The sequence below is a fragment of the Lonchura striata genome, chromosome 5 (assembly GCF_050655825.1).
Source record: "Lonchura striata isolate lonStrDom1 chromosome 5, ASM5065582v1, whole genome shotgun sequence".
NCBI lineage: Eukaryota > Metazoa > Chordata > Aves > Passeriformes > Estrildidae > Lonchura > Lonchura striata.
In genome coordinates, this window is record NC_140707.1 from 59,327,585 (window position 1) to 59,353,465 (window position 25,881).

At 37.3% G+C, this 25,881-nt stretch overlaps 1 protein-coding gene across 6 annotated transcripts in view; it reads right to left on the minus strand.

Moving 5' to 3' along the window:
- Positions 1 to 10,192: 10,192 nt before the first annotated feature.
- DICER1 (dicer 1, ribonuclease III) overlaps positions 10,193 to 25,881 on the minus strand; it is a 63,105-nt gene continuing 47,416 nt past the window's right edge. For all 6 annotated transcript variants that reach the window (XM_021549683.4, XM_085580680.1, XM_031504918.3 and 3 more), the window contains exons 20-29: positions 24,420 to 24,602; positions 24,013 to 24,118; positions 23,741 to 23,916; positions 22,671 to 23,454; positions 21,107 to 21,262; positions 17,075 to 17,957; positions 14,782 to 15,050; positions 12,604 to 12,766; positions 12,432 to 12,507; positions 10,193 to 12,132 (exon numbers count right to left, since the gene is read on the minus strand). In XM_021549683.4, coding sequence (XP_021405358.3) covers positions 11,967 to 12,132; positions 12,432 to 12,507; positions 12,604 to 12,766; positions 14,782 to 15,050; positions 17,075 to 17,957; positions 21,107 to 21,262; positions 22,671 to 23,454; positions 23,741 to 23,916; positions 24,013 to 24,118; positions 24,420 to 24,602 — 2,962 coding nt within the window. In that variant the 3' untranslated portion in view covers positions 10,193 to 11,966. The remainder of the gene's footprint in view (positions 12,133 to 12,431; positions 12,508 to 12,603; positions 12,767 to 14,781; positions 15,051 to 17,074; positions 17,958 to 21,106; positions 21,263 to 22,670; positions 23,455 to 23,740; positions 23,917 to 24,012; positions 24,119 to 24,419; positions 24,603 to 25,881) is intronic.

Sequence of the window (25,881 nt, forward strand, 5' to 3'; positions counted from 1 at the left end):
TCCCAAAGGGTCCCAAAGCACTTTAAAATCATACATACAGGAATTGCTTCATTCACTGTGGAAATACAGCTGCCTCTGGGGTGGAGCAGGGGTTAGGGGAGCAGAGGAACTGTGCACGTCGTGAGCAGTCATTGCCAACACTGACAGAGAGAGATGATGGCTGGGGACGGGGAGCAGAGAAAATGATACCCAAATCTCAGGAGCATCATACAAAAGGCATGATCACAGTTGCAGGTGAGGGAGGTGCACTGGCAGCTGTGGCAGAACTTAGCACAATTTGGGGTATTCTTGCCCTAGCCATCACTGGTAAGCAATCCTACCATCACTGCAGGGCCAGCCTTCAGCTCCAACCCTCAGGCAGTGGGTCATGGACAGGGATGAGCTCCCCATGGTGCAGCTCTGGCTGGCGAGGGGGTTGAGCTGAAAGTTTGAAGGCTCTGTCTCCAGTATCACCACATGCAGCACACAGATCCCCCAGAGATAACCCCAACTGTGTCTCTAGGAAACCACAAGAAAATGGGAGCATACTGATAGATATCTCTGTGGTGGGCAACTGGATGAAACTGCACAAAAATAATGCATTAGAACAGATCAGGAAACACATGGAGGTTTGCTAGGCTGTTTACCCAGTTAGAAGTTGCCTATCAAAGGCTGCTGCTACCTACACCACTGAAAAATGTTTGTGCTCCTCAACTGGCTTCAACTGCAGCTTCATCTCTTTCTTACCTACAAAAATTGCCAAAGTAGTCTCTTCTGCCTTCATGTTAGTCCCAAATCTCTCTAGCTCACCCTCATTCAGGACCTTCTCTAACCCTCTTTGATCAAGGCAAGAAACCAGCTTCTGAATCATTAGATTTAGCTTTACAAGGAAATCAAGTGAGAAGCTTAAAAGTGGCTTAAAACTGAAAACCACTACCAATGAATTTACTCCTGCCTACTAGACTACTCTGGTTCTGCCTGTTTTCACCGCTGCCCAGCTCTTCCCCACAATGCTCACCCCTTTCTGGGGGTATTATGTATCTGCTGGGTTGCCCAGGTCTGTTTCCTTTCCTCTGTATATTTGAAGTGTCTCTGAATCTTGGCATTTCTTCCAGCATATTTTCAGTCTGCACCTTTCTTTACTTGTTGGTACATTTCAGGTGTTTGTGCAGGTCCCCCATAACTCCTTGCCTCAGTCATTGCACTTTCTGGGATTTCCTAACACACATCAACACAGTGTATCCTATAGAAAAAAGTGCTGCTGTATATCTAGCATAGACTATGTATTCTCATCTAGTTTAGCTCCTACAGCCTATGTGCCATTTATATACTGTGATTTATTCAGCTGCTGCATTAAGTAACCCTTCACCTTAGCTAACCTGCCAATAAACCAACATCACTTTACAAGAAACCTTCCACAGAGGTTGCTGTATGGTTATTTAACACTAATTCAACAGCTTGCAATTAAATGTTGAGTAAAATAAGGATTTCCCTCTCAATGTGCATGCACAAGGATGTGTGTTTGATTCAGCCCTGCAAAGTGGGTGGGGAAGGTCTCACTTGCCTTTCTCTGCCTTGCTGTACCTGTTGAGAAGAGGGGCATTCTTTTGGAATTCAGCCCTCCATGGCAGGCAGTATATTCAGTGCTCCGTGCAGGAACCCTCCTAGCTGACAGATTCCACAGAAAAAGCAACTTTTTAGAGCCCAACAAAGGTATTTGGTCCAGCAAAAAATGGTTACTAAATCTTCTACAGATCCCTTCCCATCTCCACCACAAGCAATTTCAACACCATTGTTGAGGCAGAGTCCTTTTGCCCTTGTTCTACGTAAGGTTTTTGCTGGCACAGCCCTGCAGAGCATCCACTTGGCCAGACAGGGAGTACAGCTGCCTATGCCATGCTTGTTTGTATAATGAGCTCTCTTTTGCCTAGAGCACATGGACTATGTAAGGCTGGGAAAAAGGTGGTGAGTGTTGCTGGCAGGAACATAATGCCCTGCTATTCCAGCTAGAATCACCCTGAAAGCAATAATTTCTTAACTTGAAATTGGTGCTGCAAAACAGCATAAATTGGTATAGTTGTGGAAGAATAGGGCAGATCTTGGAATAGGCAGAGAAGTTGTGGATATCTAGTTCCTGGAAGTGTTGAAGGCCAGTCTGGATGGGGCTTTGAGTAAACTGGGCTAGTGGAAGATGTCCCTGACCGTCATAGGACAGGGTGGAACTACACTTTTAGATCCCTTTCATTCCAAACTATGACTCTCTAATCTTAACCATCAAGCTCCTGAGGCTCTGCTGAATTCAGGGAGTGTTCCATTCAGACACTTTAGACAGGTCTTGTTTAAAGTCAGGGGGTGACTGGAGAATGGATACACAAAAGTAAAAACAACTGATCTAAGTGGCTGTAGTATAAGAACATAAAAGCAGATGTCTGTGCTTAACAAGATGTATTTGCTGCTCTTTGTCCCATGATGGTAGCGAGACAGGGAACACACACATAACTCTGCTCTTCTCTTGATGTTGCTGTATAGATGAGAAGCTAAGTAAAGTTAAAAGCCTTACCCTAAAAGTGATGTGAAAGCTCCATTGAAGTGATAAACTTCATAATGATAAACTACTTTTTTAAAGGAATATACAGTTAAGGACTGGACTGGTGATTCTGCAGTCTCCTCATGGAACTCAGTGCCACAGGTAAGTCTGCAACTTAGCACCAGTTTATTACAAATGCTGGCACAGCTGCAGCAATTCATCTTCCCTGCTTCAGGCCAAGTGACTTTAAAGAAGTGAGGATCACCCTCACCATGGCAAGAGATGAGAGAGGTCCTGGAATAACAGGTGATTCCCTGGCCATGCTGCACTCTGATGAAACCTTTTCTCTTTGTTCCATCACTTTCCTTGGAAGAACATTTCCAGCTTCAGGCTACTGTGTGAGATCCATGTCATCAGCTGAGTGCCATCCCCAGGTTAGGGAGGAAGGGGCCTCTTTCACCTCACATTATTTTGAAAGGGTGATCTGAGGGCAGGAAAACCAAATGGTGCCCTGCAGCTCCACTGACAGCAGAGAAATGGGTGGGAGTTAACTCCAGTGCTGTCTGCAGAGGGCACACCTGAATCGTCATAGAATCATTGAGTTGTTTAGGCTAAAAAAGATCTCTAAGATCAAGTCCAACCATTAACCCAGCACCAGCGTGCTCACCACAAAACCATGTCCCCAAGTGCCACATCCACATGCCTTTTGAACACTTTAGGGATGGTGATTCTACCAGTTCCCTGAGCAGCCTGTTCCAGTGCCTGACCACTCTTTCAGTAATTTTTCCTAATATCCAACAACCTGCACAACTCAAGGCCATATCCTCTAGTTCCGTCACTTGTTACTTGGGAGAAGACACTGGGTATCTCAGAAGCAGGCAGCTAGTGAATGTGCCACTTTTTATTTAAAAAAATAGAAGCAGAACAGCAGAGGCTGCCTTTGAACATCTCTGTTTCTCACCTTTTGCTAGACATCTGGAATTTACGCTTATCATGTCTGAAGAATTTTTGTGTTAAATTCAAATGCACACAAGTTACAGACCCCAAGTGGATGTCTTCCCAGTGACTTTATGAGAGCCAGACAGGAACTCAGAACTACAGGAAATTTTCAAGCTAACAGAAGAAAATTACTTCAATTTAAGAGCTAGCATGAGACTTCCAATAAAATACACATAAAAAGTAATGTTAAAATACAGTATAAGCCAGGTAAGTGGAGATGGTTAAGCAGCAAAGTAAATGATACTGTTTTCATAAAATTGGGAAGGTTCTTGGTTATTTTACTCATCAAAATGAAATTATTGTTCACATTCTCAATAAGGAAAGACCTAATCACTGCTATGAGGAAAATAAAACGTACTTGCATGTCACTACTGCCTGTGTCCACTGACATGAAGATTTCCTCTAAGGAACAGATCCTGCACCTGGACTCTGGCAGCAGTGTTAAGGGAAGTCCATACACACACCAAACCCACTCCTCTGTGTTTCTGGATTTGAAGTTATGATTAGCTTTGTTACTGCCTCTTGTCAGACAAGCATTGTCTAAAACTTATGCCCCTCAGTTTTCAAACTCCTTTTTTGGTATGGTTTTACTTGAGAGTAAAGAGCTAACCAAATACATCTTATTTCAACTGATGCAATTATGAAACATTTTTTCTTGTAATAAGGAGATGAGAAACCAGTACCTGTAGACTCTTCCACAGATAGACAGGTGTGTTCTCTCTTCAATTCCTGTGAGGTGAGCACTGAGAATTGTCAGAAGGACAAAGAGCAGAGCTTTAAACATTGAAGCAGGAAAGGGGCAAAACCAGTGATGAGTGATGGGATGACGTGCCAAAACTTGAGGAAAGGAGCACTAATGGGATCTCTCAATGTGTTTCACCAGGTGTTGGCTAAACTGCACCACAACTGAAATGTTTCTACACTAATGCACACACCATGAGGAGCAAACGAGGAGCTGAAGGCTTTGGCCTAGTCCCAGAGATTTGACATCATTGGCATAAGTGGAAACTGGTGGGATGAGTCCTGTGAGTGGAATGGCCTGCTGGAGGGTTCCAGGCTCTTCAGGAGGGACAGGCAGGGCAGAAGAGGCAGGCAGTGGTACTGTAGGTAATAGAAGGGATAGTGGAATATATGGAGATCACAGCTGGCAATGGCACAGTTGAGAGCCTCTGGGTAAGAATCAGGAAGCAAATAAATAATGTGAATGTCATTGTGGGATTCTCTAATGGACCTCCCAGCCAGGATGACGGCAATGACAAATTATTCTCTGAGGAACAAAGTGTTATTTTCAAGCCAACTTCCCTTGTCCTCATGGCAACTTTGACTTGCCAGGAATCAATCGGGAGCACCATACAGCTGGTACAACCCAGGCCAGAAGATTCCTAAAAAACCTGGATGACTTTGTGAAGCAGGCCCTAAGTGAGCCAACTCAGAAAGATGCCCTCCTTGATTTGCTGCTTGTCAGCAGAGAGGATCTTGTAAGCCAAGTGGAGGTTGGTGACCACAAAGTGATCAAGTTTGAAATCTCTGGTGACATGAGGAAAAGTGCCAGCAAAACTCAACTCTACACTTCAGGATGCACACATTCCTAGTGAGTAAAATCTCCTGGGACAATGTCTTTGCAGGTGCTGGGGTCCATCAGTGCTGGTCATTTTTTAAACATCACCTTCTAATGGCACAAGAACACGCAATTCCCAAATGTTAGAAGTCAAGCAGGGGAGGCAGGCCAGCTTGCCTGAACAGTAATCTTTTGGAAATAAGGCCAAAAAAAGGAAGGTGCATACCCAGTGGAAGCAAGGTCAGGTGACATAGAGGAACACAGAGATGCTGCTCGCCACTGAAGGGAGAGAATCCATGTGGCCAAAGTTCAGCTGGAGTTGAAGCTGCCAGAAATATGGGGGACAACAACGTTTTTTCAAATATATTAATGGCAATAGGCAGTGTAGAAACATGAGCCCACTCCAGAATGAGGATGGTCACTCACAAACAGGGACAGAAATGAGGCAGAGGTGTTCCAATGCTTTACCTCTGTCTTCAGCATTAGTGATGGACTAAGGGGGTCTCAGGTGCCCTGAGCTGGAGGACAATGATTGCAAGTATGATCAAACCCCAGCCAACCCTGAATTTGTGTGGGAACTGCTGCTCCAGCTGGATCGCTATAAATCTATGGGGCCTGAAGGGATTCATCTAAGAGTCCTCAAAGAGCTGGCTGATGTCATCACAAAGCTTCTCTTTGATAATTTTTGAGCAGTCTTGGGAATCCAGAGGGGTCCCAGCTGAATGGAAGCTGGTGCACATTGTCTTTGTTTTCAAGAAGGGCAAGATGGACCCTGGAAACTACAGGCCTGTCAGTCTCACTCCAGTGCCTGGTAAAGTTACAGAGATTATTCAGGGAGGTATTGAAAAACTCTTGAAAGGCAACAGTCACTCACTGTTCACAGCCAGCACAGCTCCACGAAGGGAAAGTCCTGCTTATCAAGCCTGATTTCCTTTTATGACAATGTAAGCCACATAGTTGACAGAAGAAAGCCAGTAGATGTAACCTTTTTGAATTTCAGTAAAGCTTTTGACACTCTCTCAAAAGAGTTCTTCTGGACAAAACGTCCAGCACACAGCTGGATAAACACATTGTGGGATGGGTGAGCAACTGGCCCATGTCAGGTACAAAGGGTGGACATCAGACTGGGGAACCTGTCACTAGTCGGGTTCCACAAGGCTCATCCTTGGCCCTGTGCTCTTCAACTTCATAAATGTCTTGGATGCAGGACTGGAAAAGATACTAAAGTTTGTCTGCAAACTACAAGTTTGCAGACAAAAGATGCCTTTGAAGCAGAACCTCTACTGATCTTACACCTTGAATTTCTGGAGAACTCCACTGCTTCACAGTGCTACTCAGCAAGGGATGGAGCACTTTCTTGCAGACTCCAGTTGAGAAGGCCATCCCTCACATCATTTTGCCACAATTAATGAGATATAATGGCATCCCCAACCAATTTTTAATATTATTATTTTCAGACCAATTTTCCCGCAGAAAATCTGGGGGAAGTTTTCTGATTTGACTCACTTGCTAGAACTGGGGAGGTGGTGGCTGTGTTGTCATCCTTACTAGCCTACACACTGGAGCCTGAAGGGCTTTACCTTTAAAGGCATCTCCTCCAAATCCCAGAAAAAAGCTACCATCATGCCTACCAGCAGCCCTGCAGGTTTTTCTCTATAACTTAAGACAAAACGTTGTAACTCAAAGACAAAAGATGCTCACTGTCGATGCCAAACATGTGACTGCTACATTGTGAAGTTTTCAGAAAGGAAGACTCCTGATCTTTGTCTAGGAGTTCTGACTTGTCTCCATAAAAGATACATGACACTACTGTGTCAGTCAGAACATTCTACAAACACACTGCCAATATTCAGGATAAGCAAAATACTAACAGAAAGCCAACAGAAAAATAATGAAATTGACATTATTAATGCTGACGTTATTAGCTCATATTAACATATAATTCTTAAAACATGAGCCAGTCATGCAAACCTGTGTTCCAGAACCCCTGTGCTCTGGGGCCTCTCAGCTCCAACAGACATTTTGCAGGTATAATGGTCAACAGAGATCAAATCGTACCACATACACCATCATTTTTAACCTGAGCGTCCCTTAAGAGTCTTCACATAGCTCTGAAGACAGTTCATTCATCAGAGGAAGGAGACAAGCAGACTTGTCTTTAAACAAGGTGAAGAAATATTGTTTTCACAAATGTTTTCACATTTTTTTTTAGATTTAGACTGAACAGCAATTTTTTGGTAAACTCTAGATTATGGAGATATTAACAGAAATTTTAAAAAAGTAAAACAACAATACAAGGTGAACAGACCATAACTTTATTGGAGATATACTCAGCTACAATTATTACAAAAAACTATTAAAGGTAATTGTGATCCATAAGGTGCAGATTGCAAACTTCTGCAGCATGATTACAGTATGAATGAATTACATTTTATGTCCCTTAAAGACAGCTGCAGCATGTGATGGTAAATATTTTATTGTCCATCAAATTATATTTGTTATTCTTTCTACTTGATTTTAACCATCTTTTCAGTCACACTATTTACAATAAAAATGCCTGCAATTTCCAATTATTGTTCACAAACATTTTTCTCCTGAACTTGCTGCTGCAGTAAATTCTGAGTGCATCTACAAAGCAATTAAAGTAGTCTGTGGTTGCCATTCAAATAAAGAGGGAAAACCCCAAGGATTTTATTGGATGCAATTTATTTTTAAGAATTGTAGTTAGCTTTGATAGAAGTTATTTTTAACTGCTAGTGGAGTATACTACAATGACCTCTAGATATTTGCTAACATAATTCATATTGAGTTACAGCTGATATTTAGATTACATTTGATGGTCATGAACTGTAGTGTTTAAAGTTTAAAATCTAATATGAAAGTGATTAACTTCTTGAATATTAGAGCAATTGAAAAAGGATCAATGTCAGTAATTAAGTACCAAAACTCAAAAAGCTTCTTGCTTCATTCATATAAAAAATACAGAGATTTCCATGAGAATGTGTTAATGGGGAACCCCATCCAAAACAAACCCAGAATACTGTCAGAGTCAAGTGCAGTATCACAGCAGACCACAATGCTATTTGTCATTTTTGGACTGCATGTGCTGCTGGGATAAAAAGAGTTAATTTTCTGTACAGATAAATGCATAGAATACGTAGCATATGTTATGTCATATGCAGTAACATAAACCCTCCACATTTTCCAGTTGATGGTTCTGTATCTCCTCACAGGGAGGAAAAATGAAACTCTGAAACATACATACAAGCACTAGATCTTCAGATATGTAAATGAATGCAGTTCCATTGACTAAAATGATACAACATCAATTTGCACCAGCTGAGGATCCAGCACCTCATCCCTGGGCCATCACTATATTCTTACCCACCACTGAAACTGGTTCTTGTTCAAGTCCTCTACTCGTCAGTTGCCAACATACTACTGTGTAACGAGATTTAAAAATAGTAGACTGTTTTTCTGTATGGACTTTAGCAGCATCAAGCTGAACAAACACTTCAGAAGTCACTACTGAGCACTCAATATTCAGACTGGACAGATTTAGTTGAGGTTGACCAAATTACTAGGGGTTGTCTTCTCCCAGAAATTACATTTTCTGTGTAAAATGTTGGTTTGTTCAGAGATAATTACTGGAGTGTCAGTCAGAGGTCATTCTAATTTTAATTACTTCACATAACAGTAAAATGATGTAGCAGAAAAATAATAGCTTTAAAATACAATCAAGAGTTGTTGCACATCTCTGTTGTATTTTTTCCACGTACAGTAAAAATGCCACAGACGTTACAAATGACCTATTTAAGTTGTGCAAGTAAATGACACATTGCAGGCATTAAAAACTATCTTTTTCAAAGTCATTAAATCAGAACAGCAGCAAGGCCAAACCACATTTTTCCTCTCTGTTAAGCATTTTTTCCTTGAAATGAGGTAAAGCATGGTACCAAGTGCAATGCTTATTTGTGCTACATGAACAGAACAGCGCAAAAAAAAAAGCCATAAAAATAAAAACGCAGCATAGTTAGGAGGACTGTTCAAAGTACAGTATAACAGGACTTAGATAAAAAACCCCAAGGTTCATGCCAATTAACCCCCACACCATTTATGATGAGCCTGTGTGGTTGCTTTTGAAGATGGGCTGCAACAGTCCGCTTACACTTGTGCTTATAGCATGTCAAGTGATTTCTATCCCAACCTTCAAATGATCAGATTTAGGTCTTTAATAGCGTACACTGTCCAGTATCAAAATCATATCAGCTGTAGGGTAAAACACACAGATGTGTAACATGGAAACTACTATGGATTTTCTGCCTCAAAGGATAAAAAGTATTTCAATGAGGTCACACTGGAAAAAATTGCGGCATTTAAAAATGCATCAGCAGCAGAAACTACTTTATAGTCAGCCACTACACATTTTGGATGTCCAATTCATACGCTTTATCTAGCAACAAAGTGATCATTAAACTGTTCTGAAACACAGAGTAGGTTCAGCTGATTTTGTCTGCACCCAAACACTCCATAACCACATCACTGCTAACAATTATGTGAAACCCCTGAGAATCTATAACCTTGTAACAATCAGTAAGAATTTTATTTCAAATAATAACCAAAATTTTAGCTTTTCATAATGCAACTAAAACTATTTAAGACTTTCTAGATGGTCTGATTTAATCTGCTGATTGATGTCTGGCCAGAAACACAGAATTGTTGACATGAGTAATCATGTACTTTCACTAAGAAAATTCAGTTCTACTATAAAGAGCAAGCTATAGCTTAAATCAGTGACCTTTTTTAAACAGCTAATGCAAAGCAATTTACATTTGACAATTTGTACTGCATGTTTTTATTGTTCTATATCACTATATAATTTACTTGCTGTTCTTATACCTCCTTTCATGACTGAAGTACCAAACAAATACTAGACTTCTTTATAAGCTAGTATTTTAATTCTTGGTTTGACTCCTATAACAAGCAGCTTTCAAATACAAGAACAGTCCTTTCCACAGACTGAAAAGTGACTGAGATAGCAAATATACGAACTTTTGAAAACTGTATTTCAGAAAAGCTTAATGTCTGCCCCTTGTCACTAAGGCATTTATTTTATTTTTTTTTTTGTTAAGAAAGCAAGAGCTGACAGTTTTTGTTTTGTTTTAGTGTGCATTTGTGAGGAAAGGAATAGGATTTAAAAGCAGGAAATACAGTATTTGTAATTTAGTTCATAAGACACAGCATCAAGTTCAAACTATTGTGCTGGAAAACATTAAAACACCTTGCTCTGCTTTCTCAAACTTCAAGCATAATTAACAGGGCAAAATTGCAGCAAACCTCTACTGATACTGGTGGGGATACAAGACCCACAGCTTTTTTTAAAAGGTAAATTAAGAGGTATTATAGTTACAGTGCAAAAAATTAAAATTTCAAGCATAATATATAAACATAGCACCAAAACAGAAAAAACCCAATGCATGCAAAAATAAAAATGAAAAGAAGAGGAAAAAAGAACTGAGGTATTTAAGTGAAGAGTGCCTACAAAAATCTAATTAAAGAAATATAGGCAAAGCCTAAAAAATACAAGTATGATTTCCCCCCACGCTCCCAGTAGACCAAAACATCAATGAGCTAGTTTCTCTAAATTAAGGACCTAAATCACAGATGTATCAAAAGTACGGCAGTTGTATCTCAAACATCAACTTTCATGTTATTTAACAGCACAGCTTTGGTAGATGAAATATGCATGCAATTCTGAAAAGTACAGTAAGAAATTTACGTGGAAATATCTCTAAGTGTAAAGGTGCTCTGTTTGTTAAATACGTAACCAATTGACTATAAAATCTGCAGCATATCTTAGGTGTGATATGTCTAAGGTTGTTTTGTTAGTGACAGTTTGCACTGTGCAAGTATTTGTTGCTGTTTCCAGTATTGGAACTATCTAGCTTGCAGGTTTGTGTAAAATTGGAATTTTAGCCAAAGACCATATTTTGTTTATGGTATAAAAAAAACTGTAGACTAACCACCTCCTCAGAATTGTTAAAAATAACCTAATTACATATATATGAATATAATTTCTATTATAATCCTGTAATAAGTCACAGCTATAGTAATGAGTTGTACTGTAAATATAGAGCTGTATCATTGTAAAATGCATAAGAAAATGAAGGGAATGTAAAACAGTTTGTTCCAAAAAAGATCAGAAATTAAAGATTATTAATGAGGGTTTATTTATTTTTAAGGCAAGAACCTTTTTTTATGCAAGACTGTGTGGCATAAGGAAACCGAAGTTTCACTCTACCAGTATGCCAGCCATTTGAATTAAAATCTGTCCCTAACAAATAAGTGCAATAATGATTGGGAATGCCATCTTAATGTAAAAAGATGACATGGAGAGAAAAAACAAAAGAAAAATAAAAAGGAGAATACTGGCACACTTAATCTTTCTTATACCCAATCATCCAGTACAGTTTATCAACTGCTTTATGACTGGCACTAGTGCACAGATTGAAGAATTCCAAGATTACTATATATATAAATCTAGCAACTGCATTAGGCATAAGCTCCCTGGCCTTCTAATACTAAGCAAAGCTGTACTGACAAGAAAAGTAAACCAAAAAGACCTGACAACAATTATTCTGAACACTTGCTAAATGTCATCATTAAAGCACTCTCGTGATTAAACAAAGCAGAAGTGAGGAAAGAAGACAAGATTGTGTTTGCGCAAAAAACTATAACTACAATTAGTTCCAAAATTTTATACATGTTAAATGTTTTGTTATCTATTCTGTTATCAAACTTTAAATTCTGTCTTCCAATTTGTTCCTCTCAACATCAACTTTTAAAAATTTGCTTTATTTGTATGTTATTTTTTCCCCATTTCATTTATTTTTAAGAGGAGTCTCAGCTGTTTGGGACCTGAGGTTGATTTGCTTTGAGGCTTCGTAGTGCTCTTCTTGCAGCTGCAGATTTGGCAATCCTGTAGCTTCTGCCAACACCTTTAAACTTTCCCTTTCCTACAACTTCCACTGTAACTCTGACCTTTCCATCGTAAGTTCTTTCCGCAGGACTGCAAAAATATACACAAGAATTACTTACTGCCAAGGCAAGGTAATGTGAAATAAGAGACCTACATTATTTTTTATACAGAAGTTAAAGCAGTAAAATTAAACAGAAATCATTACATTTCTCAGAAAGCTATGCAAGGAAAAAAAAAAAAAAAGAACAGGGCACACAATGATGATTGGGTTAGCTGCTTAGCACAAAAGAAATTACGAGTACTTTGTGTCACTTAAAAATTCTCTAGTTCATGAAGCACAGTTTAGAAACACTTTCTGTCAGTGTGTATAGAAGAAAGCATATTCTTACCTAAATTTGGCTGTCTCTGGCTCCATTTCCAGCAGCTCTCGCACTGGGGAACGGGGCACATTAGCAGAAAATTTTTCTATTTGATAGAAAAAGTGAAAACCAAAAATTAGCTTTGTTCTTTTCATAGCGGATGGCACTTTAATATTAGTAATTTTCTGAAAGCTGGCAGTACCTATTAGTGGCCTCATCATTGGATAGTACACTTGCCAAACCATTTCCAAAGACATTCCACTATCCATATAAATGGCACCAGCAAGGGACTCAAATATATCCCCCATGGCCTTTGGTACTTCAATGTCTTCCTCTTTTTCTTCATCTTCTTCAGATCTTCTGAGCTGTTGGCAATTAAAAAAAGAGACAAGGGTGGGAGGGAGAGAAAAGGGGAGGGGAAAAGAGAGAAGCAACTGCTTTACTTATGGTAAAACAAAGATCTTCACAAATGAAAGCTCTCCTACATCCTATATCCTGTGATACTTTTAAGTTTGTAACTGACAACCTTCCACAGCAAAACTGTTATTTTAGTCCTCAGTGAAACCAAGCTGCTGGTTACATCATTTTTCAAATATGGAAAAAAAAAATCCAAAACACCATTGTGTACAGGATACTTTTATACTTTGTCAATTCCTTCTGTGATAATTCTGTAGGATTTTGCCATGGGTCTGTTCTTCCCAATTAGAACCAGACTTTCATCTAATTAATACTAGAAAACTACCCATAACAAAGGAAGAGCTCACACATCATGTATCTCCCAAAAAGAGACTTAAAAAAAAAATCTCTTTAAGTCCAACCTCTGGATGAAAGTTGCATGTACCTCTCCTTACCTTATTTACCCCTGAAGGCAAGCATGAAACAAGCACTAGTAAAATAAGACATTAATAACTGGAAACCACCACCACCAGACTGAGCTAAAAGACACATTTAGGTGTTTAATGCAGCAGGCAGTGTTTTCTTCTATGCAACCAATTTAAGACAATAAACTATCGTCACTATCAAAGATAAACTTTCAGTGTATATCTTAAAGGTCTTGAGCTAATCTAATCCTTTACTAAAATACTTGAAACACATTTAATATACATTTGCCTAACTCCAAAAAAAGTAACTTGAAACAAAGGTTTGGACCATTGTACTACTACTCTGTCTGAAGAGAAATAAGTTTCTGTCAGTATTCTCCCCCAGCAGCTACACTCTCACTCTGTTTGGAGCTTAAAATCCAATTCAGTTCTCTTAAGAGTGACCATACTACTTCATAAACGTGTCCCACCCAATATTTCTACTTGAAATAAATCAAACAAGTAGTCAGACCTAACGCATACAGCAATACAAACGGGAATTTTGACATTAAAAACCAAGTCCAACTGTTTTGAATAGGGCACTTCATACCAAGTGTAAACTGAAGCACTTTTGCATTATACTGAAATAATAGAAGAAGAGAGAAACTAAGAGCTGTAAGGCAAGGGACAGATGTTTCATGAGTGAGATTTGAAAAAACAGAAAAGCAGATGACGTGGAGATACACATGGAAACCAGTCTAGCTGGCAAGAACTGCAGAAACAAAGACTCTTACATTAAACGATGAAATAAGAGTTTCAGTAATTCAGTGCCAGACCAAGATAGGGAGCAGGCATGAGTGAAACAAGGATTTTATTTGAAACAGCTATCACACAATTTGGTTGCAACTTTGGTGAAAGTTTCTTTTGGCATACTTGCAAAAACTGAACAAAGCAAAAAACAACACAGTAAGCTCTGAAAATAAGTTCCTAGCCTTTTCATTCATATTGTGGAGAAGACAAGAGAGATAAGAGTTTAATCTTCTAATGTAAAGTAATTTATGTTATCTAAATTTCAGTGACATATTTATTATTCAATGTTTGGTGCAGTAACACCATCTGCAGTAGAAATCATAAGAAAAAAAGCAGAAATGTCTTGTCACTGTACTACATTTAATAATCCCAGCATTGTGCCAAGGTAGCTTTGTTCATGGTGTTGTACAGATACCCTACCCTGAGTCAGCATTACGTAATTTAGCAACTCTTCACTACCATTTCATGTTGTAGTAATGCTTCCTATCAGTTGGTGAAAGCAGCAAGCGTGTGCCCCACATTGTTCTAACAACACAATAGCAAAACAACTAAAATCAAGTGCCAGAAAAACCTAGAGGCAAAAAGCTTTCCAATTAACTAATTTCTGTAAATTCTAATTGATTTTATATTTTTTGAAGACTCTATTTTACTTTGCATATTTCACCCTGCTTGTTTGGCTGCTGTGTGCACAAAGCATTACAAAAACGCTAAGAAATCCAGTGACATGCTTCAAATCAGATACTGAATAGATTTATTCTACTTCCACTAACCTCAGAATCCATTCCTTGCATTTCATTCTTTTCCATTTGAAACTGCACAAAGTCATCAATAACATGAAACAGTTCAGGAGAGACAGCTTTGAAGTACTTGTGGTAGTCATACTTTACAGCTAATGATGCAAAAATGGTATTATTGACTAGAGCAGATCGTAGGTCAGTAAGAACTCCTGGAGAGTGTTGCCGTGGGTCTTCATAAAGGTGCTTGGTTATGAGGTAGTCCAAAATTGCATCTCCCAGGAATTCTAAGCGCTGGTAACAATCTTAAAGCAGTGGAAATAAAAGAATGTACAACACCACAATTAAGTTTCACACACACATTTTTTTTCCAGGGTTTCTGGATAAGAAGTTTGGTACAGTGCCATGTAAATTCCACAAACTAACCAATGGTCAGAGAAAAAAATCTGCTTTTTAAAAGAAGTATCCTTGTGTTTAAAGAGATTTCTAATGAAATACTGAAAAAAAAGGAATCGGTAAAAGCAGGAGCTACATCTAATAATAAAGCAATTTTTTTAACAAAACATTAATTTGGTAGGCTAGGAAAACAGCTGTGTTTATAATAAATTAATGTTTTTACTCAAGTTCTTCACATGCTGAGAAACATAAAAAAGTAAATTTAAGAAATTCTGCCAGCAGGCTGATCTGAACACTGTTAACAGTTAAAAAAAAATTAAAAAGTAAAACCAATTAATATAAAAATCCATGTATTAAGAGCAGGGGAACATAAAATCTGATTTTTTTTGTCTGATTTGCCACACATTAGGCCACCTTCAACAAAGATCCCTATTTAGAACATGTCTTTTAAACTGGAAATCAAAATTGTCAAACCTTTGCTTTTTTGACAGTTGAGAGGGGCCATGGGAACAGAGAGCTAAGAACATCTATTTTTAGAACATAAAAGCAAAAACCATCTTGAATGCAAATACAGGTAGGTAGGTTGAGAAGGAAGACGGCAAACTACTAAATAAGTTACTATGAGAGTAAACTGACTAGCACTAAGCTGAACTATGACACTGCCAGATCTCAATTACTAGCTATATCTTAAACAGAAAAAGTTACAGGTAACTGCTATTTACAGTTGTCTCACCTGGAAAAGAGACATGAAATCACAAGTTCTCTTACAGTTTCAACAATGTAATTTTAACTTTTTTTAATTACTAAAGGTTTCTGGTAGTGTGTATATATTTATGTATGGCTAAAAATAAAGAAATAATTTACTTTCAATATGTTTTATGAAATATTTGTAAAAAGTAAATATGTATGTGGGTAATATCCCTTACAACAAAAAACCAAAGGAATGCTTCTGTGTTTTGTCAGAACTGTTTCTCAGTGTAGTAGCATTTAAAAATTACTTGTTTATTTAATGAAAGCAGAGCTTTCTCATTCCTTGGAATAAGGGTCCAATTCACTATGGGGAAAAATTCAGACTGCTGACTGCAAAGAAATTTGCCAATCACTACAAATAGGGTTGGAATTTTACCAAGGTTTGTTTTTGATAGCATGTTATTGTAGGAAAATGCATGCAGGCTTTAGAATGAACAAATATTACATCAATTAGTATAAGCAAGAGCAATTAAAGATCACAGAAATACAAAATTCTACTGCTGTAAAATCTTTTATGAGATCATGTACAGAAACATTAAATGTTAATCTGAAACTAATATTTAGTCTGTTTTAGTCAATTACTTCAAACTTTGACTTTAAATATTTATACTTAATAAAATGCCCAGACTTAATATTAAGACTTTGAATTCACAGCTTCAAAGGGAAGTCTCCACATTCTGCACTCCTATAGATTATTCAGCTAATAAAAGCTGTAGTCTACAGTTCATCTTCAGAAGTACAAAGTATAACATTCTTGGGATTCAATTACAGAACAAATTTGCTAAATATATTTGGAAAATATGACTGCTATTTCCTGAAGTACATGGCAATTTTCCAGAGTTCTACAAGAACTTATTTCCATTAAATTAGTCTCTAATGTCAGTCATACACAGCTAGTGATAGAGCATTTATCACTGATGCTGTTCCTCAAAACTTGGTTAAGGCCTCAGCAAATATACTTTATCTGCATCAAGTCAAAATAGGAATAATCACTGAGATAGAAATAGAACAAGTATCCCCCTCTAAACAGTAAGCAAAACACTATTTTTAAGAAACTCTATTCCAAGACTATTGTAACATGCGATGTTTAAAAAAGTCTATACATGGACATACACAAGATACTACTTCTCTTGCTTTTGCAATATGGAGGGAAAAAAAATAGAGCTTTTTGAAAACAACTTACCAGTAATGGTATTATAATGGTAAGAGGCATGAGTAAATGCCTGAAGAAGATAAGCCTTGTTCTTAAAACTGTAATTTATTTTCTTCTCAAAGTTTTCAAAACCAGAAATAAGGTGATTTAAGGTTTTTTCAGCATCTGGGTGATCAAACATACACCTTGGTGGAATCTTCAAACAGCCATACTCCAGGTCTTTACACAGAGAAGGTTCTGAATTAACTACAGAAGCAGCAACAGAATTTGGTGAAAGGTTTTTCTGCTCACTGTTACAGTTCTCTCTGGTGGCACACAGAGTGCCTTCCCAATCAGTCTTTTTAATTACAGGGAGCACCTTGAGCCCCAATGAACACAGGAAAAGCTGAGCAGCTCTTTCACCACAGCTGGTCAGATAGCAGCCCAACAGGGCTTCCACACAGTCTGCAATGCTCTTGTCAGCAATACACTGCTCTGTATGCAAGTCATAGGAGATCGACTGTTTTCCTGCATCAACACCACAGTTTTCTTCTGATGGATTCCAGAAGCCCACTACAAAATCATCCTCTTCAACAGCCTTGCTAGGATCCAGATAGCACATAGCATCCCAAGAGCTATAGTCAAAATCATCAAAATCTGATGAACACTGAACGTTACCCATGGATGACTTTTTGGGTGCTTTCCATTCATAGTTTGAATCAGTGGTTGCAAAGTGTGAGAGTGAAATTTTCTTCACAAAAGCCCCTGATCCCATTAACATATTATCAATGAATTTGATATGCTCCTGATCATACTCCAGAAAATCATCTTCAAAGTCTGTTTCTTCCTTGGGCAACCTCCACATTAGGTTTTCATTCTCTCCATCATCATTATAATCATCAAGTTTACCATTAGCCAACATGTTTTCCTTTGTCTATGAAAAAACACAAAAAAATGGTGCTGAAGAGGGAAACAAGACACTTTTACTGCAGAAAGATCAGAAAAACAGGATTTGAGAAGTATCTCCTAATAATAATACTGATTTTCTTTATCATGTTCCCAAGTACATTGTCTGATCAGATGCACAATACAACCTCAAGTTCCATAAGGACTGGAATAATTGTCCTGGAATACAAACTCCTTATTAATAATTTTGTAGGAACCTGTGCTTGTACTTGAATGTGAGGCACACACAATGAACATTATATCCACTAAACATTATACACTTGCACACCAAAGTAAACAACAGAAAATTCTAAGTTAACAAATTTTAGGAAGCATAAGAAAGTTCCAGGTCCATGCTTCTCACAAGCTGCTAAGTAAGGCTATTACAAATGTCGAATGAACACAATTTTGAACTTTTTTTTCTACATCTTTCTATGTGGAAAGTGTACTTAGTGGGGGTTTTTTGTTTGTTTGGTTTTTTGTTTTGTTTTGTTTTTTTAAAGGCTACACTTCTAGCCCTAGCTAATAAAAGAGAAGGCAAAATTCTCACCAATTTTCTAATACTTACATATATACCCACAACAGCAAAATTAATGACATCTTATGTCTTTTCTCTCCTCATAATCAACAAATTGGTATGTACTGACAAAAATTAAAAATTGAACACAAATATTCCAAAACTATCTAATTCTTTGCAATTTTCCATGGCCCCTATCCAGGAAAAGTACTTAAACATATTAGTTAAATGCACTAGTAGTCTTCTTAACATCAAAGTACTATTAACAGTCTCAACACTGATGTCAGCAGGAATTCTGCCACTGAATCTGACAGGAGCAAGATGAGATTCAAAGCACCTTCCTGGACTGCGTCCTGAAAGCCACCAACATTCTGAATCAAGTGAAACAACATTTTGAATCAAGTGAATTTATCTGCCCTGAACCTATGGATATTGTATTGTAGGGCTCAGTCACTAGTCTCCCAAATCTGTGAGCCAGATGCTACCATGGGGGTGATGCTTCCCTTTGGGCAAAATGCACACCCATCCAGAGGTGCGGATGGGTGGCAGCTGTAAGGGGCACCTGGCAGTGCTTAAAGCTGCCTAAGGATCAAACAAGATCTCAGCGTTCCTCACTGGGACGGACCAGGCTTAGTCAAGTTCAGTAATCATAGGAGACGAAAAAAAGTAGCTATAGAAGGTCTTAGTTTAGATATTCTGCCAAAATAATTCCTGCTGCTGTAATTCCCTATCTTACACACACAGCAGGGACTTCTGTAACTTAAATTGATCAGAAAGAGATACCAAAACTGGATTTGAGATAGTTATTTTAGATACTTGTAGTAATAGAAAACTTAAAATAAGATTAATTGAACCAGTCCCAACAAGGACAAGTGCTGCTTTTTTCTTGGTACACACTACCCGTCACATTTACTATTGAAATAAAAAGTCTCTGAATGAGACATGTCTACATGGATGCTCCAAAACAGATTCTGCCATCTGTTTTTACAAAGATGGAACAAACTATACATTTTTACTGTGGTTTGATTCACAAGTTTCTTAAAATGAACTTGTAAGTAGCAGGACATGAACTACCCTAACATTGTCTGTACATTACTTCTTGTACATCAGAAAAAAATTCTAAGGGATAAGGATGAGCAGTGGCTAAAGGAAACAGAAAGCAATTCTTATCATTAATTCTTTAGTCATTAACATTTAAAAAAAAATCAACAATGAACCCCAAAAGAATGATTTTTTTTCTTCCAAAATACCTGACTAATTTTCAGGAAGTTATTGCCAATTAAAAGGTGACTCAAAATGCACCTTTAGTTCTTTATTAATGCTCTTTTGGAAATCAGCCATTTGATAAAATGAATGAAGAAAGATTTTTCCTCTTAATAAAACTCGATAAATACTAACATTTGGCTACTATGTTTCAGTAATAATTTGTCATAATGAGATCTCTATTTTCAGTTATAGACTATCAGCCCATGGAAGGCAAATTAAATTTACATCCAGGAAAGCAAAATATCTACTTGGCACAACCCTCACCACTCCTACTATTTAGTTGTACCACTCTATGCATTTTGTCTGAAACCCTCTGTTTTATTTACAAATAAACAGTGACTATTACAGAGAAAGCAGCCACTAAAATGTTGTGGAAAACTGAAATCTTTTAAAAACCAACAATTAGCTCCAGTCCTAAACTGCCAGAAAGGTACAGCAGGAAGTCTCTTTAAAATGAAATCTTGGCACAGTAGAGAACCACAATAATCAGGTTGTTTTATTCTGCAATAAACATTTATTTGCACAGTACATCCACCTAACAGTACTCTCATGTGCCCTCTGGTGGTTCTGCAATCTGAGTGTGATCTTCAGAATGGGGAAAAAAAAAAAAAAATGTCCTTCCACCTCCTTCCCCTGAACTCCAAACCAGTCTGAAACACTTTCAAGGTCATGTTACTGATTGCTATGATTGCTGAACTTTCTGAATATACCCTTCTACGCCTAGAATGTCAGAAAATAGTGTGAACCTTTCCTCATTAAGATTTATCATTCTAGAGTGTTTGGTAAGACAGTGAGGATGTCAGACAATGACAGAGCCTAAGCCAGCACTGTATTTGACATGAGAAGCAGCTCTCAGTCACATCCATGGTGTAGCCACCAGCCATCAATATTGAACATTATCTCAAGACAGTTCAACTCTTCAATCTGCCTAAGCACTATGAAAAACAGCAACTCTTTTTCATGTATTCTGTAAAGGTGAACTCATTATTCAAAAGCAGACAGTGTTCTGCCTGAACATATTACAGCTAAAGCAGTGAGGATAATACCATTTAAAATTTTCAACAGAAACTTCTGAGGAACTCCTGGGAGGAGGCTAAATATCAGCAGAAAAGCTTTTCTTCTCTGTTTCTCCATTAATATCTACACTCAATATTGGACGATGTGCAATAAATTTCCTTACTTTGGATTCTGGTTAGAATCAGTTTTATTTTTAGAGAAGTTTTAGAAAGAAAAGAAATATACAAATTTATCATTTCTTTGCTGAAAACAGCAACATAACTGGGGGTGGTGGGATGAGGTAGGGGTGAAAGAACACACACACTCAATTACTCATCAACAGTTAAATAAATTCATACCATTTCATCTTTCTCCCACTTGTCAGTGTTGCTCTTGTCCTGATTTACTATGTAACCAGGAGGAAGCCAATTGACCGGGGGATCAAAAATCGACACCACCATGCGACTTGGCAGTCCCTTCTTTTTTCCAAGACGATACAAGTTACAGTTGCTGACCTTTGAAAAGAACATTCTTATAAACTTTTGGACATATATTTACATAAATAGGCTAAAAGACAAAAGGAGCAAAAAATGTTACATGTCAAGCTGGTTCTTATATTATTATGCATTTTCTCCAACTCCCAAAAGGTTCAGCTTTCATAATACAGTAGAACCAACTGAAAGCAAGATACAAGTCTTCCTTTTTTTTTTTAGGCCAAGCATACTAGGTGCGACTATTTCAGTTAAAGAAATGTAATATATTACATTCTCCACATAAAACAAACTAATTGCTACTTTTAAAATAATAGTAAATAGAACCTGTACAAGTGTCATTTATTACCAGTATAAATAATCATCATTCAGACCACACTTGGAATGAAAAATTCTTATAAATAAGTAGATTGACCTAAACCTTGGCAGTAGAAAGTGCTAAAACAGTTCCATATAACACTTAATAAGTCATAATCCAGATGCTATTTTGATAGCCTCTAAAATGATTATAAGTATTTTAAAGGGAAGGGGAAAAAAGCATTTTCAGATATAAATATATTTCCTTTTTCTTTTTAACTATCAACCACTGATCTTTTTTTCATTTTTTAAATGCACTTTGCATGTTTTAAAGTCTTGAAATTTGAACTTGAATATTTAATCACTTCTTTAATTTGAACAGTGCAACTTATTTGCCAAAGTTAAACTACACAATTTTTCCCTTCTTATTTTCCAAGATTAAACTAAACAATCATTTAATTTTCAGACTGATTCATTTTATTAGAAGTCAACAGTCAATGCCTTGGCATTTAATTGAAATTATCACATTCATTTGGAAGAAAAAAATAAAACAAAGTTTTCACAGTTGATTTTTCTAGCAGCAGCAGAACTAAAGACTCTGCTTCTTATTGTTTACATTTACTCTAAAATAGTTTTACAAGTTTTGTTGCAACAACATTCTGTAAGATTTCTTGTTTCATTTTTAAGTAAGACGCTAAAAATTTCAAAGGGAATCTCTTCTTAAGGAAACAAAGGAATGGTGACGTAAAGATGCAAACTAAGGCTCTATGCTGCTAATTCAATCCTTCATTCAAGCACTGCTGTTAAAGAGCTTCTACTCAATACAGCTCTAGAAGTTCAGTGCACCAAATGTTCTCACAAAGCAGAACTTTTAGTTTCATTCAATCTGTAATCAGCTGGTTTAGATTTCAAACTGAACTGCAGAAAACAGTTTCAATAAATCACAGTTATGACAACATTAAGCCCACAGACCTGTAGTTTTATTCCCAATATGCATGATACTCAATGTATAATGAACAAAGCTGTGGAATTTAATCAGTATGTTCCCATTCAACCTTCTGGCAAAAAAAAATTCATTTATGTGGCTTGTTACAGCATGCCTTTCACATAGCATGACTGTATTGTTTCTACTCACTTTTTTGCTTCTCATGTATGACAGCCGTCCCTCATGAGCATCAGGGTAAGTGCAAAACAAGTATGTAGTGATGGCATGCTTTAAAAATGAATCACCAAGCATCTCTAGCCGCTCCAGGTTAAATCCATCACTAGCATTTGAAAGAGTCAAAGCTTGAAGAATGAGACCAGGATTAGGACCGAGAGTTTTTGAGGAGTACCCACTGCAAGGGCTCTTTTCATAATCTGCTCTGTCTTTTGAAAGATTAATAGCTTTTGAAGTACTGGTGGTCACTGCCATTATGGGGCATCCATCTGAGGTAGATCTGTTAGCATTTCCATCAAGGTATTTATTACTCGGTAGAGTACATTCATTGCTGGGCTTGGGCTGGTTCTCACTGTTGTATAAATTCTGAATGGGATATGAGGTAGTTGGTTGTACAGGTATGTCCTGCCTGCAGTAATTCAGCTGATTTCCTTGGCAAAAGTCTCTGTTAACTAAATCACAATTGCCATTGGCAAGATTTTTATTATAAGAAACACCATTAATTGCTGTAAGTTCTACCGAGACGTCAATTTGGAGTTTACTGGGTGACTCATTGAGCAATGTTCTGTAACTCACAGACATTTGGTCATGGTTTTCTGCAGAAGAGGTTCTATTAGCACCTTGATGTGCAGCATTTTCAGGGACTACAATTGTGCTGTGCTTACAGTAATTTTCATTCTCTACTACAGAGGAATTAGGAAGAGAGATGAAGGACTTGCTGTCAATAGACTTTTTCCATCCAAAGTCCAAGTTAGGATATCTGTAAAGATAAACAGGAGCTTTGTTAGCAAAAAAAATATTAGCAGAACACAAGAAGACTCTACATCCACATAACATGTTTAAAAAGAGACACAGCCTTTTGAAAAGAATAGTGACTGCAACATGCAACTTCACTTCTCATAGTTAAATATTTTTAAACCGTGTTTCACTGAGAAGTGCTGCGAGTTAAACAAGAGTTACCACTTTCATAATTCATGCAGTAATAGTTGTTTCCAGCTTGTAAATTACACATCATATTGAAAAATATCTACTGAAAAAATACATGCCTGAAATCTGCAGGAAGTGATTTAACTCCTACACCAGCATCAGTGGCTGTTTGAGCTCTTAGTTCCTCTGCTGTCAAAAGGCAGTGCAGGCGGTAAAGGATGCTGGGGAGGCAAACTGCTTTTCTCCACAATGATGCTGGAATAGGATGTATAGCACAGAGCTCAGGAACCAGTATCTGGGAGAGGAGGGGGAAGAAAAGAATATTCCTTGTAAAGGTAGCCATCAGATCACTACTAAGAGAGTCCACTTGAATTAGATGCTTCTATTTTACCTGTTTATTCTGCAAACTTTCCCACTTTGCTTTCCTCTTCTCAGCACTGCTTAGTGGAAGTGCTTTTCCCTTCTGATTCAAATGGCGAGGAGTCAAAAGATTAAGTCTGAAAACCGTGAGAAAATACTGTGGTGTAAGTACATAATTAATGACTAGAACACACTAGCCTAAACTTCCTTATGTATCTTAACACTCAACTTGAAAGCACTGTGAAGTGACAGCATCATTACCTCTGGGAAAAAATAGATTCAATTCATGGTTCTTGTTACACAAGTATCTCTCAAGGTAAAAAAAATCAGTAATTTTGGAAGACACAAACCCTCAGCTTTATCCCATAATTTAAAGGAAAATAAAAAGACTTTACTGTCAAACTACAAACATCAGACACAAAATAAGATGGTTGTTACCTTGAAGATGTGTGGTCCACATCCAGCAGTGGCTGGTTAAGATTGGTAAGGTCAAGATTATACTTCGTTTTATAATATTCAGCAAAAGTTTCATATTCAGGGGAAGGGAATTTACTGAGTGGAGTAAGATCAGTGTATACATCAGCTACGTAGAATCGATGAGGCTGATCAAAATTTCGGTATCTAAAAAAATAATATTTTGGCATTACAGTAAAGCTTTTGTTAAGTTCTTCATGTTCTAACATGGTCAGGAGATTAACATTTAAACAGTGAACTTGAGATTTTTGGTTAATGAGGGATTTTTTGGGTTGCAGAAATAATTTATCTAGCTACATCAAATGCTAAATGATAAATGTGCTTTAAGACAAAGATGAATAAAGTCAACCAGTAATCTGTGAAATTCCCTCTACAAGATAAACATTTAAATTAAATGGACAATTTAGGTCTTCAATATATAATACAAAATCAAGCTCAGGACAACAGTAATGCTAAAAATGATAATTTTTTCATTCAAAACACCTAACAATTAAGTTTGATAACTTGGCTTTTTAGCATCCGGTCTCTAATGTGGTATTCTACATCAGTGGAAACTGAGTTCCTCTGTATATAAAGACTATACTACCTCATGCCTAAACTGGCATTTTAACCAAGTCATCCTCTAAATAAAGTTAAAATACAAAACCTCAAAAACATAGCAAGGTAAATTCACAAGCCTTTCAAGGACAGTGAAGTTCTTGCATTACAGGCAGAATATTAAAATTAAAGCCAGACTGTGGCGACATCTTTCTTATGGCTATCAAAGCTCATTGGAAACTACGGTGATAAACATGCCCAGAAAATGACTGTAATAATATTTAAAAAAATAATGAAAACAATATACAACAATTAGATTTGCATATTAAGTTATTTCACATTTTGGCCTGCTGCATCTATCATTTTAAGTTTCTACTGAAATATCTAAATGGAAACTCTAAACAAATAGTGTCTCTAAAAAATTTACACACTAAATTATTTTTTAAATTTACACACTACATTTTTTCAAAAAAAAAAAAAAAGTCTGAGATAGATGAGGCCAAAAAACAAAGTTTAAACTTAAATTTATCCTCTCTATATATTCAGCAAGTACCACTATTTGCAGTACACTAGGTATAGCACAAGCCATTTGGTTCATAGGGAATAATTAAGCCTCCACAAAGCCTACTAATTCTGGAGAACCTTTGCATATCCAGTCCATAAAATGAGTATCACTCAATATAAAGATTCTATTCAATGGTCTTCATCACTTGTAATTTTCCCCATCTACCAACATGATACCTTCCTTTAGCAGGCCTTTGGTGTTCATAAGCAGTAACCAGAAAAAAGGATTCTCATGCAATCTTCCAAACTAAGAATGGTTTCAGTAAGCCACTTCTTCACGAAGTTGTGGTGTTTTATCAAGATACCTTCTAAGTTTTGTAGTGAG